The 13,592-nt window shown below is 39.5% G+C and overlaps 1 protein-coding gene across 1 annotated transcript in view; it reads left to right on the plus strand.

The window, feature by feature from the left end:
• Window positions 1-13,592, plus strand: part of AMPD3 (adenosine monophosphate deaminase 3) — a 33,172-nt gene that overhangs the window by 7,220 nt on the left and 12,360 nt on the right. The window contains exons 5-6 of the mRNA XM_014966536.1: window positions 2,090-2,309; window positions 4,881-5,010. Coding sequence (XP_014822022.1) covers window positions 2,090-2,309; window positions 4,881-5,010 — 350 coding nt within the window. The remainder of the gene's footprint in view (window positions 1-2,089; window positions 2,310-4,880; window positions 5,011-13,592) is intronic.

Raw genomic sequence — 13,592 nt, forward strand, 5'->3', positions numbered from 1 at the left:
GGGCTAGAACAGGTAGTACAGAACCAGGTTTTACTTTTTTTTCCCAGTCTTGTTTTTCCTTTAGCATTGTTTTTTTTTTTTTTTTTTTTTTTGGCAGCAAATGAGATAGTAAATAGTACGCTTATGTTCCTCCAGGAAAAAGATATATGGATATGGTTTAAAGTGACAAGTAATTCCTCCTGATCTTGGCATGCTGAAATAAAAGGGATTATGAGCTCATCTCAATTGTAAATTGAAGCATGATACAGACATGCCAGCTAGCAAGCCCTTAGTCAGTAATTTCACAGGCATGGTATGCTTACCAGGTCAAGACTGGAAGCTATATTTGTTGGGCATTTTGCCTGGGTTAATAAATTCTGATCTCTCAACAAGGCTTATTTGGCTGAACGTATTCCCCACTATTTATGTCACAAAAGATACTTGTCACTTAGGTGAGTTGTGTCTTGAAAGCTTTGCTTGTGCATTAAACTGTTTGCACTGCTAGTTTTTGGATTAGCCTTTGAAGAGCAACCTTTGGTCTGTACAGATATGCAACTGTAGATGTGTCCATAGTGTTAGCAATGTATTCTTAGCCATAAAGTGAAATTCTAAATCAATTGCCCTCTAGCTCAGTGGTAGAAAGAGGGTGAATTGTTTTCAAGTGTTTGTAAAGAGGACAGTACACTGAATATTAAAGACAGGAAAGATATTTTGGAACAGCTGCCAGGGAGATATTTCCAAGCTGCTATTAAGTTAATAACTCTTTTACAGTTATGATTTGAAACTTACAACATTAAAAAAAATCTCATTACACAATGTCTTAATTAGCATGAGGTTATGAATACTAGAGATCAGAATGGTATCACTGTATAACATACATTCAGGTGCTCTATGTGCATAAAAGGGCTGGTTAATTACTCTTCTGTCTTGGCTTAACTGAACAGGTAAAAGAAGAAATCTGTGATGACACTGAGCTCAAGAATGTAGTTCAATTGACATAAATATAGTTGAGACACTTATTTTATGCTAGTTACATTAGTGAGATATTGTAAAAAAAAAAAGTGGTGAACGCTCACTAACATGAGTGATGATGTTTGAATGTTCACATAAGCTGAATCTCCCAGAAGTATGTGTTTATCTGATTCTCAGAAAATAAACTACTGTAATTTTGTAAAGGGATTATAAAACTGTATTGAACAAATTCCAGCTGTGCCGGAAAGGCCAAGGGGAAAACTAGAGTTGTGTTGTACTATCTCTGGCTACTCTGTTTCTAGGTTCTATTCAAAAAGCAATTAAGCATAAAAATAAGGAGTTTTATTTACCAAATAACCCACCAGCCAAACAAAACACAAACAAAAAAACCTCCACAAACGAAAAAACCCCGATCAAAACAAGAAAACCAACCAACCAACTCCACCAAAAACCTTCAAACCAAACACTTTCTTGGTCAGAGTAAGAAGCACTGAGTCTTAAATTATTTCCTACTCTACCATGAGTTGAAGTGTATTCACTAATAGTTGAGAGAGAGAGGAAGCAGTCCTAGTATATATGCACTGGCATAGCTAATTGGATTGTGGGAAGGGCAGAGGTAAAGTAGTGAGGCACAGCCTGTTCTTTTCTGACTGCTGTTTCACTATGAGACCAGCTGCATTACTGTCTGCTTAAATATAAACTTCCAAAATAACTGCAGTGAGTCAGAAGGTGAAAAGAAAATAATGAAGGTGGGTATGAAGTCAACAACTGTTTTATTGTTCAAAAGTCTCAACTGTAATTTCAACCATCCTACTTCTGGAAACTTATTCTGAATTTGTGTTGTCATATATTAATACAGAATAGTATTAAATTAAACAGTATTAAATACATTGGTTCAAAGAACTCTAATAATATATAATATTTTAATTAAGGTGGCTTTAGCTTAGACAGGGGCTGCAGTTACAACCTGTTAGAATAAAATTGTGTTGTAACAGAATTTTTGTAATAACTGAAAATGTGATTTTAATGCAAGTCTTAAGATTGCTAGAAATGAAACATTATGGAAGCAGAAAGTCCCGTTTCTAATTATTTTGCCTTTTGTGTGAGTTATTTCTTCTAAAGGTCAATTTATTTCCAGATTTCCATTCGCCCCCAGAAGAAAATGAAGATCCTTACAATCTTGATGATGCTCCAGACAATCTGGATTATGTTATCAAGATGAAAGGTGGCATTCCCTTTGTTTATGATAACAAAGAAATGATGGAACTCAACGAGCCTCGGAGCCTGCCGTATCCTGACCTGGAGACCTATACCCTTGACCTGAGCCACGTTCTTGCTCTAATTGCAGATGGTCCAACGTATGTTTCTCTTCCTTTCCTCTCTCCCCCTTCAGGCTGCTGGTTACCTTTAGTTTAATACTTCTCATTTTTGTGATATCTAATTCCTCGATGTACTAATTCTACAGTAATGTTTTGTTCTTCCCTTCTCAAGCATTAATGCATCATGGAAAGACTCAAAAGGGGAAAAAAAACCAAAACAAAACCACACACGGGTATATTTCATTTCTTTAGTTTCTCTGCATCAACCACAGCAAAACGAGAAGCAGTTAACAGAAAAGCAAGAAATTGGCCAAAACTGACCCAAACTTCTTGAGGCATGGGAACTGAAACTGGAGATTCACCTTTTTTATTTTGTTTTGTCCTATTCTGAATTTGAGGGTTTTAAACAGTTGTCTGGAATTCCTTCATGTCTGTTCTGTTCTTGCGGCATGTAGAGAAGCCCTGCATATGTAGAGCATACAGAACAGCTCAGCAACGTAAATATTCAGTCTGATTTGTTCCAGATGTCAACTGACTGCTCATGTGCTGCAAAACCCATCCAGTCAAACTAGGTCTGAAAATTCCCAGAACTGTCAAACTGCTGGGAAATCTCTACAACCCAGAAATACAACAACTCTAGTACAGTAGCTGACGTGCTCATGAAAAACTGATGTTCTCAGAAGAAACAGAATTTATAGAAGGGTTTGGGTTGGAAGCCACCTTAAAGATCATTGAGCCACAACTTTCCTGGAACTTCCCTTGTTCCAGTGCCTCACCACCCTTGCCTAGTGCATCCAAAACACGTGCATCCAGTTTTTAAGTTTACTTCCCAGCTGAGAACTTGAAATGTCAAAGTTCCTCATGGCCTCACACCAGGAAAGGAAAAGATTCCACCTAGGATGGAACAAAGCAGGAACCTGGGTTGTTCTTTTGAACTATTTGCCCTGCCTGCCAGCACTGCGTTCCTCGTCCTTCAGCCTTTGAGAGATCATCACTTCCACTGTGACAAGTTAGTCACACCTCATGGATTGGTTCCCCTTTGAGTTTGAGTCTGTGTCTGACACCTGCAGCATAACCTGTCTGCCTTGTGCATTGATGGTGGCAAAGCAGATGGGCTGAGCAGAACTGTCCCATTCCCTAAGCACTTTTTGAGGACCAAAAGCCTATGCTTCTGCCAGCATTCTCAGCACTCCTGCCCTAAATCAAAGCTGGCTTGAGTAAGCTTGTTTACAGTATGCAGTGGGTAAATGCGTTTCTAGTTTCAGTCTCCATATTATGAGAGGCAGGTATGGAGAAGATTAAAGGACAAGGAGGTAAAACTTGAAACAAAAGTCATACTGAAGACCATTCCTTTTGCAGTTTTTGGTAACAGTCTTTATCAGGAAGCCAGAAGTAAGAAGGGCCTTGGTAGGATGTTAGAACACTCAGCACCTTGTGAATATAGCTCCTTTCACTTCTTTGGATTAAGCTTGTGGACACTGATTCACACTCCCTGTATGAATAAATACACAAACCAAAAGGAAAAAGTCTTTTCAGTAATCCTGTTGCATAAGCTCTTCATACAGTATTGTTTCCCTGTTTGCAGCCAGGGCTTTCCTATCATTTATGTCTATCACACATGGGGCTGCTTGGAGATCAAGAACTTGTCGTTCTTTAATCTTCCCTGTTCTTAAACTGGTGAAATCTCACTCATACTCCTCAGTCTTTCAGTCTCATGAATAATAGTATAACCCAACAATGACTTCCTGCAGTGGGCAAATGGGTCTTGATCAGTATCAGATACAGTGAGGCTGTGTTTGAATCCGACTTTCAAATCCATAATGGGATTTGTGTCCCACTGAGGAGAGATTGTCAGCAATAAAGCAGAAAAAAGAAGGCTATTACATTAATAGTGCTACAAAAATATTGTAGATTCAATAAGAATTGACAGATGGTCAACATGTTGTTGGTTAAAAATAGAATGAGAAACGTAACAGAAGATGAAAGTGAAGACACAGGAGTAGGCAAGCAGGAAGAAAAAAGCATTTTTTGAAGATCATAATAAACTATTTTGGAAAAAAAATATTTGTACACAAGATATGTGTTTTTAAGGCATTAAAAAGGAAGGTACATTGGATCTTATCTTGGCTTCTTATACTCACATTGAAAAATCAAATAAACTTTGGGTTTGGTTTTTTTAAAAATTATTTCCATAGTGAGTAAGTCTGGATTACAGGTTGTTTCTCTTATATATGAGGTAATATGCTCTATTGGAGGTATGGTTTCAGAGTAGTGGCAATTGCCATCACATTTTATTGCAGGTTTTATGCTTTCTCTGAGCATCATTACTAAAAGAACTGCAATTTGTGCACAGTGATAACAATACCTGGACAACTTAAAGGACAAAATGCGGTTATGTAGAGTTTTGTTTGAGGTTTCACTGATAACTTTGGTCTGAAATCATACCAGATATTGACATATATTTGTTAACCAGTATGATAAGCAGAATGGGTTTGTCTTGGTCTTAAAAAGAAAATTAACTTGTTTTTACTGTGAAAACTCTCAAGTTCTTTCTGAACTTGAAAAGTATATAGTTTTAAGTTACAGTTAATTTTTTGTTTTCTTTTACAGAAAAACATACTGTCATCGGAGGCTTAACTTTTTAGAATCTAAATTTAGTTTACATGAGATGTTAAATGAAATGTCGGAATTTAAAGAACTAAAGAGTAATCCCCATCGAGACTTTTATAATGTGAGAAAGGTAAGTGTGAAAAGGATTGTTTTTAGTAGGAGTTCCAGCAATTTAGCTTTTCTTGTGTGAGGTGTAGATGATATGCATGACACGATGTGTGCATACCACTCAATTGAATTATGTTATTTTAAGAATATTAAAATTTTTCTACATGGGAACACTCCAGGAGAATTAACTTGGATGTAAGTGGGTTAAATGGATTATGTGAAACTCATCCGTTAAGTTATTCAGAACCAAAGCAGCTTAATTGTATGTAGATTGCTTTAAAGGAGTGAAACAGAGTTAATTAAATGAAGCTCACTTAGATTATGAATAAAAATATTCACATGGAGGTTTCATTCATTTTAAGTCATTTACTTTAAGACAGTCAAGTGCATTTTCCTGCCTTGCGTAGGTAAGTAGTACTAGACTGTAGTAGGACAGCTGTATAGATTTTGGAGAAGAAATTCACTTCATATTGAAAGTAGGTGTTTAAATGCATGGCAAGAGAAAAAAAGACTTCCCACAGAAACTGAACTGAGGGTTCATACTGCCATTAGTATCTGGTAAAAAATGGCTGTGAAATATTAAGTAAAAAGACAGTTATTTGAGTTATATTCTTAGCTGCCTCTGAGACACACTGGGATGTAATGAGGAGACAGGGAGGGGAATCAAGGACCTGGTTTTGTTTCCTGACATTGACACCTCAGGGAGCTCCATTCTCTTCAAAGCACAGGAGCAGCAGTGTTATGCTGCTTGTTTGCTTCCCTTTCCAGTTAAAGGAAGTTACTGGGGAGATAACGCTTCAGTTTGGTAGGTGAGGTTTCTTCACAAAGCAGTAATTGTTGCTGGTGGTTTTAACCACTTCATGTCCATTTTGCATTGTTTCTATATGCAACTGGAAGAGGTAGTCCTTATTTTGTAACTTTAGATCAATATTAACTAGTTAGCGCTAGTACATTAGAAAATCCTTTTGGCTCTTCCCTACAGCGTCCAGTGTGTTGAATACTCAATGTTTGTTGCTGTTGTGGTAGTAAACTGTCAAATACAAAATCTGCTGAACAAAAGTGTTTGGTGAATGTACCACTGTCTATCATAAAGCTAGAAGCAGATGGGTTGTTAGGTAAATGATAATGGATTTCACACATTTATCTAAGTGTATAGATGGCAGGATTTATTAGCTAATTTACTCAAGCAGGACTCAAGTGGCAGACAATCAACTCCTAACTTGACAGTTTTCTTGCATAACCCTGGACAAAATATTTACTCCATGCCTCATTCAGATAAAGCACTGGCTGACAGAGACAATAATAAAACAACACATGGTGACTGAGAGGTGCGAAGGACAGAGGTGTGGAGTGGGTAACTGCCTAGACAGTCAATCTGATTACTGAGAAGCTGTAATTAACAGGATTGCATTTGCTAAGTTCAGCTTTTGATTTAAAAGCAAATGTTCAATGTCTTGGGCATGTCTTAATTATTTTCTAATTATCTGCTATTAAATAAGCCAACCTACAAATGGATTCATGTTGTTCAAGAGCCCAAAATGTGCATTACTTCCCCTCTGGCAATACCCAGATTCAAGACAGCAGGAACAAGCTTGCTCTTCTCTAACAGAGATCATTCCTACTGCCACTTACTGCTTTAAAAATTCTTGCTGCACAGAGTGAATATTGCTTAAAGTGGTATTTTTATTACTCATTCTCTATGGAAAGTATCCTGCATCATAGATAGACTTCCTGTAAGTCCCCAAATAATCTTGTTTTCCCTATGTCTTGATAACCCAAATAATGTTTGGATCTGTAACCTGGTGGAAGTGTTTCCTCCCTAGTAACAGTATCAGCAGTAGAACTTACAATATGAAACCGATGCTTCTAGGGCCTCTATTTTCAAGATATCTCTCTGTTAGTCAGTCCTAAACAGTGTGTACTGCTCATATGAAAAGCAAGAAATAAGAGTCACCTCCCAAAAGAGCTGTTAGTGAAGTTGTCTGTTACATTTCTCAGACACACATGTAGTGGCAAGGTCAATCAGGGAACATGAATCACTGCATTTAGAAAGGTACAGTAGAAAGCTGGCCAGAATTATTTGCTGGCATGACAATCAAAGGTTACTGGGTTTTTTCCCCTTTCTTCCTGCCCTCTTCCCCTCTTGTTTTTCCTGGTTTAATAGTTCTCCTCCAGTGATCTCATCAATTTAATAAATCCTAAGATAAGGCTCCTATTAAATAAGGGAAACGTATGTGTCAATGTCTATGTCACCAGGATATCACTGGACTTAATCTGAACTGTGCCCAACAACCTCAGATAATTCCGAGCCAATAGTTCATTTTTTTAATCAGAAATACACCTTCAAAGTAAAGGACCCACACCTGAATATTATTTTACTTGTATTAAAATGTTGCTAATTGCAGGAGGTATTTGCTGTGCTTTCTTGGTCTTGGAGCTGTTCTTGTTATTAGGAGCTTTGTTTTGTCTCTATTTTAATTTCAGAGGTGGGGGGAAGGTTGTTGCCTTTTTTTTTTAAAGTGAAGCCAAGATATTTGTTTACCTAACCTGTATTTACTCCCTTTATGACATATATCCATGTACTGCACTGGCAGATGTCCTTCACTGCAGATGCTTTGATAACAGTTTTCTAAAGATGAAAAAATGACAGCCTAAGCCTCCTTTCGTATTATTTCTCTCTTTAGTCATTATTTCAGTGTGTCAGCAAACCAAACCTGAGGATATGGCATTTTTACACATCATATTCTTCTGCCTACAGCCCCCCTAGTGCAGAAGCCCAGCCTGGTGTGGCCAGGGTAGTTGTGCATGGCAGAACACGTTTTCTAGGGTGCCTTCCACAGCTCTGCTGAACTCTGTGTTGCAATAGCTGGTTCCTGCCGTGACGTATCATTTAGTCTAGATCGTTGCAACTGATTTTTTTTTTTTTTAAGTACTGGTTAGAAAAGAAGGAAGTAAATTCTAGCTGTACGTGTAGCCAACAAGAAGCTGGAGACACAGAGTTCTCATTTCCTGTCTCTACTGCTTTCTGAACCTTGGATGGCATAAGTGTGATTTAAATCAGACAAGATCCTGCGGGGTTCTGCGCAGCTCTAGGGACTCCTTTGGCTCCCAGGAGCATTATTGTGCTACCCTAAGGCAGAGTTTTGTGTATGCTGCCTCTCATGCTTATTACAGAGCTGCAAGGAAAGAATCAAGCTCATTGTAGAAAGCTGTTGCATCTGATCTGAAAAGCTAATGCAGTTTGGTGAGCAGGAAATCTAGCTGTGGCATCTGGAATTACTTCCCTTCAATCCTGCATTGAGGTAAAGGCTGCAGAGGATTCAGTGTCAAGCTCATGAAGCCCATAGCTATTGGGGTAGAAGTATTTACATGGTAAAGTCCACGTGTTTAGAAAATCTTGTCGTTTGCAGCTGTGGATACTACTAATCTATGCAGACAAGATCCTGCGGGGTTCTGCGCAGCTCTAGGGACTCCTTTGGCTCCCAGGAGCATTATTGTGCTACCCTAAGGCAGAGTTTTGTGTATGCTGCCTCTCATGCTTATTACAGAGCTGCAAGGAAAGAATCAAGCTCATTGTAGAAAGCTGTTGCATCTGATCTGAAAAGCTAATGCAGTTTGGTGAGCAGGAAATCTAGCTGTGGCATCTGGAATTACTTCCCTTCAATCCTGCATTGAGGTAAAGGCTGCAGAGGATTCAGTGTCAAGCTCATGAAGCCCATAGCTATTGGGGTAGAAGTATTTACATGGTAAAGTCCACGTGTTTAGAAAATCTTGTCGTTTGCAGCTGTGGATACTACTAATCTATGCACTGGAAAAGTTCAGTGTCATTAAAAGGCCTGCCCTTGGTACTTGTTTTTGCTGTATTTATCACTTATTGCTCTGAATCTAGAGCATATGCCTAATTCAGTGCAGCACTATTTCTGACATGCACAGATAAGCATCCATAAAATAGATCTGTGATGGATGTTTTGTGGAGAGTTGAGAGACAGCGGGAGGAAAGAGAAGCAATGTGAGAATGTGAGGGAGACTGGTTTAGGGAAGTTGGTGCTGGTGAGACGTGCTTTGGAGGGCAATGGGAACTCCTTCAAGCTGGAAGTTGTATGCAGATGTAGCCATCTTGGCTGAGAAGCACAAGCACTTAATGCACAAAGCCTGCAGGCAGAATGGCATGGGGGGTCAGGGCAGTATGGAAAGGAAAGGGCTAGCCTGAAGTGAGAAGGTGCAAAGGTGCAAAGGAAGACAGGCTGGCTTCATTACATGGAGAATTGCCGAGTGAAGGGAATTCTACCATCCTTTAATTGCAAGAAAACTGATGACGGTTGGACAAGATGATCTTTAAGGTCCCTTCCAACCTAGAAGATTCTGTGATTCTGTCCACCATTGCTTGAATGAGGTGATGGAATTAAAAGAATTAAGGAAACATTTGTGTTAACAATTGTTTTCATTTTTTAAAACAGTGGGTTCACTGAAGGCATCTTATGTGTTCCAAGATAGGCTTCTGTCAGTCATTGTGTTTCTTCTTTTCATTGAAGATTAATGTGACTTTAAGTAAAAGGTTTCCTCCTAAGGGAGGGGAGAGTAAGAACTACAACAGGACATTTGGCTAAGGGCATGCAGCAGAGTCTTTTTTCTGCTAAGGGGGAGCTGGGTTGGAGTGGCATTGTAACAAATTTGGAAATGCAAGCAGAAAGTTTGCAAATAGAAGCAAACAGACCTTGTGGTAGGGGCTTGTTATTCATGGCCCAGAAAAACCTCAGCTTACTTAATGTATTGCATGAAAAACAAAGTAATAAGAGCTTAAAATGGGACTGATTTTGCCTTGGGGGGGGGGAAGAAGCAAAGAGGGCATTTGTCAGCCTTATATGAAAATCTGTTCAAATTCTTTTAGTAGATGCCTTTTATAAAACATAACAATGAAATTAGTAACAATATCTTAGCATGATAACACTTCAAATAATAATACAAAAATCACTAACCAAGTCAGACCATATAAGCCATATCTAAGGATTCTGGGTTTAGGTGCTTCATTTAGATAGTGAAAATGCACAAAAGCATGCACACTAATTAATTATGTACTAGGCTAGGTCAAAGCTCAAGTCATTAAAATCTTCCAAAGAGTTGCATCGCTTTTAAAAAAACAATGAAGAAAAAGCTGTGTGATAATCTAGAAGGCTTTTGTCATTACTGAAGTTGCTGCTTGCCTAAAGGTCAAAATACAGTGGGTAGTTAAAAAAGGTAGCAAAAGTACTGCATGTTCTCTGGAAAAAGCATGAAAGAGACTCCAGGAAAGTCCTTCTGCTTTTGGGAAATAAATATATTTAGGGAGAGGGAGGGGGGGAAGGAAAATCTTGGTTCTCAGAGGATGTGCCTGATGTGGTTAGCTGAGCTGTAGAGCTGTGTGTGTGATGGGCTTGTGGAGCCTGGAGAAGGTTTCACAGGAGCTGAGTGAATTGCAGAGGCACATTGGGGAGTGTTATTTCTCAAAGGGAAGCAGGACTATAAAAGAAATGCGGTTACTCCTGTGTCATGTGATCTTTGGGTACAAGCAAACAAAAGAAACAAAATGTTTCCTTGCTTTCCGTCCTTGCCCTGCTAACAGTAGGCAATAGGTGTGGATTTAAATAAAGAGGAAGTGTTGGTTTGGTTTTATGTGTTTGTTTGTTTCAAAATTCACTAGTTCCAGTAGCTGAGCCACCACTGGAACTACTTGCATTCTAAAATTCAATAAACTACACTTATTTAGGTTCCCTGCACCTGGTAGTCTATGCTTATGACTTGTTTTTCCTGAATGTTTAGGCCTTAATAGGGCATCTATTAACTGTTATTTCACTCTCCCATGGAAGCTGACCAAGCCTTGGAGTTTGTACTATTTCACTGGTCCAGGAAGAGTTTATAGTAAACAATATTTGTTTCTAAAACAGAAGACCTTTATTAACCTGAGTAAGCATATATATAATCACAGGAGCCCCCACAGGAATTACTTGCATTCTAAAATTCAATAAACTACACTTATTTAGGTTCCCTGCACCTGGTACTCTATGCTTATGACTTGTTTTTCCTGAATGTTTAGGCCTTAATAGGGCATCTATTAACTGTTATTTCAATCTCCCATGGAAGCTGACCAAGCCTTGGAGTTTGTACTATTTCACTGGTCCAGGAAGAGTTTATAGTAAACAATATTTGTTTCTAAAACAGAAGACCTTTATTAACCTGAGTAAGCATATATATATATAATGCACGTGTGTTTAAATGTCAATATAACTACTCTGAAGAGTGTAATAATATGTTAGTGGAGCTGGTTTTACTATTTTAGACACGGCATTGTTTACTGTGCATTAGTAATGTACTTCATGTTGTGTACTGCAAAACAGTAATATGTTTCTTGCTTTTTCATTTAGCTTTAAAGTGTCTAGCATATTTGAACTAGGTAGCCATTAGCAATTAACTGTTAATATTTATATCCTGGTCTTTGGTCATGCTATTAACATTCACATGGAGAGAGATTTATCCTTAGAAGGCCGTAACAACTTCTGTGTGTATTAACTGCAAATTAAATTACTATATGTGCCAAGTAAAACAGTGGCATTTCTGTGGACTGTATGTCATAGCATAAGCTGAGGTTTACTTTGCAGGAGTAGGGCTGTTACTCATTCAAGTGCTCCAGGATCTTTTTCCTACTGATCCTTAAAAGCAGATCATGATGTTAACTATTTCTGTTGGTGGAACCTGAAAGCTGCAGACAGAGTCACTACGCAAAGGGGAAGGCACTGGTCTTATGTCATATGTGTCCATGTTTGTCAACTGAGGCTGAACATGAGCCAGCAGTGTGCCCAGGGGGCCAAGAAGGCCAACAGCATCCTCGCCTGGATCAGGAACAGCGTGGGGAGGAGGAGCAGGGAAGTGATTGCCCCCCTCACTACAAAAAAAGACATTGAGGTGCTGGAGTGTTTCCAGAGAAGGGCGACAAAGCTGGTGAGGGGTCTGGAGAACAAGTCTTGTGAGGAGAGGCTGAGGGAGCTGGGGTTATTCAGCCTGGAGAAGAGGAGGCTGAGGGGAGACCTTATTGCTCTCTCCAACTCCCTGAAAGGAGGGTGTAGAGAGGTGGGGGTCGGTCTCTTCTCTCCAAGTCACAGGCGATAGGATGAGGAAATGGACTCAAGCTGCACCAGGGGAGGATGCACCAGATTGGAGATTGGATATTAGAAAAAAATTTCACACTTAAAGGGTTTTTAAGCATTGGACCAGGCTGCCCAGCTTAAGTGGTTGCATCACCATCCCTGGAGGTATTTAAAAGATGGGCAGACATAGTGCTTACAGTTTAGTGATGGTTGTTGTCAGTGTTAGGTTGAGGGTTGGACTCGATGATCCGAAAGGTCCCTTCCAACCTAGGCAATTCTATGATTCTGTCCGGGACAGAAGAGTCCTGGATGAGAGCCCTTCCAAAGATGACTCCAGTGACTCCTTGGAGCAGGTTTATCTGAGAATTCCTTCTAGTGTGACTTCCTGCATGCAGGCTACACGGGTCGTGTCAGGAGTGTGTCCTGGGAATGCTGGTTGCTTGTACTTTAAAAAGCGCAGTGCAGTGAGTTCAAACTGTTCCAGTGTAGTAAGTATCTTTAGGAGCTTGTATCTAATGTCAGCATCCAACCTTCAGATCTTGGTATGACATTGTGAGATTGAAAAGCTCCCTCTCTGCCTCATGCTGGCTTCTGGATGTACAGATACATGTATACGGGTGATTAAATCCTCAAATTGCACCTTGAAAGCCCAATGTTTCATTTTTACAATCATGCAGCAGTGTGGGTTTCCAGCTCCTATTTCCTTTTGTGACATTTCTTGGGAATGTTGTCAGTACTTGGTCTATTTAAACCTTTAAATGTAGACAGCAAAACTGGGAGCGTTCTGACAGCTGCATTACCAGTGTTGTGCAGAAGCAAGATCAGTTTTTATTTCAGCTTTGAAGCTCCTTGCTCTGTATGAGGAGTTAGAGCAGCCCTTTCCACTACAGTTTCACAAAAGATTTCATGGTAAAGCGTTACTCATAACAATCCCAAACCATCTCCTGCCAATATATAGGACAGTACCGTGTGGTGCTTTCTGTCTGAACCATCTTGTCCCTGTTACGTATCATCTTGAAGCTTGTATTACAAACTGTCTTGCTTCCTACTCCTTCTGCAGAACCATTCTGCCAGTGGGTCTTGTAAGACTTTTCTCCAGTACAAGGCAGTTGGTGCTGGAGGCAAATGGGAAGTTGAGCAGACAGGCTGCAGCACCACAGCTTCTGGGGGAGCTCAAACTGCTTCTGCTAGCATTTGGCAGTCTGGACTTGAAGGCAATTTCAGAGTCTGTCAGGTTGTCCTGAGGGCTGTTGTGCTCATTATGTGTCAACTGTGAAATCTAATCAAAACAGTGGTTTGTTTTGGTTGGGTTTTAAATTGATAGGAATTTGTTGGTAGGGTAATTTCATTGTTTTGCCTAGGACACGCATTAGGCTGTTGCGTTGTACAATCATAATTTCTTAAGGAAATTCAGAGCAAATGGACCCAGAAGCAGCAGCTCTTAGGACCCAATATCCACATACTGGATATCCACTGGATAGTGCTG

Source organism: Calidris pugnax, unplaced genomic scaffold (assembly GCF_001431845.1).
Source record: "Calidris pugnax isolate Ruff unplaced genomic scaffold, ASM143184v1 scaffold26, whole genome shotgun sequence".
Lineage (NCBI taxonomy): Eukaryota > Metazoa > Chordata > Aves > Charadriiformes > Scolopacidae > Calidris > Calidris pugnax.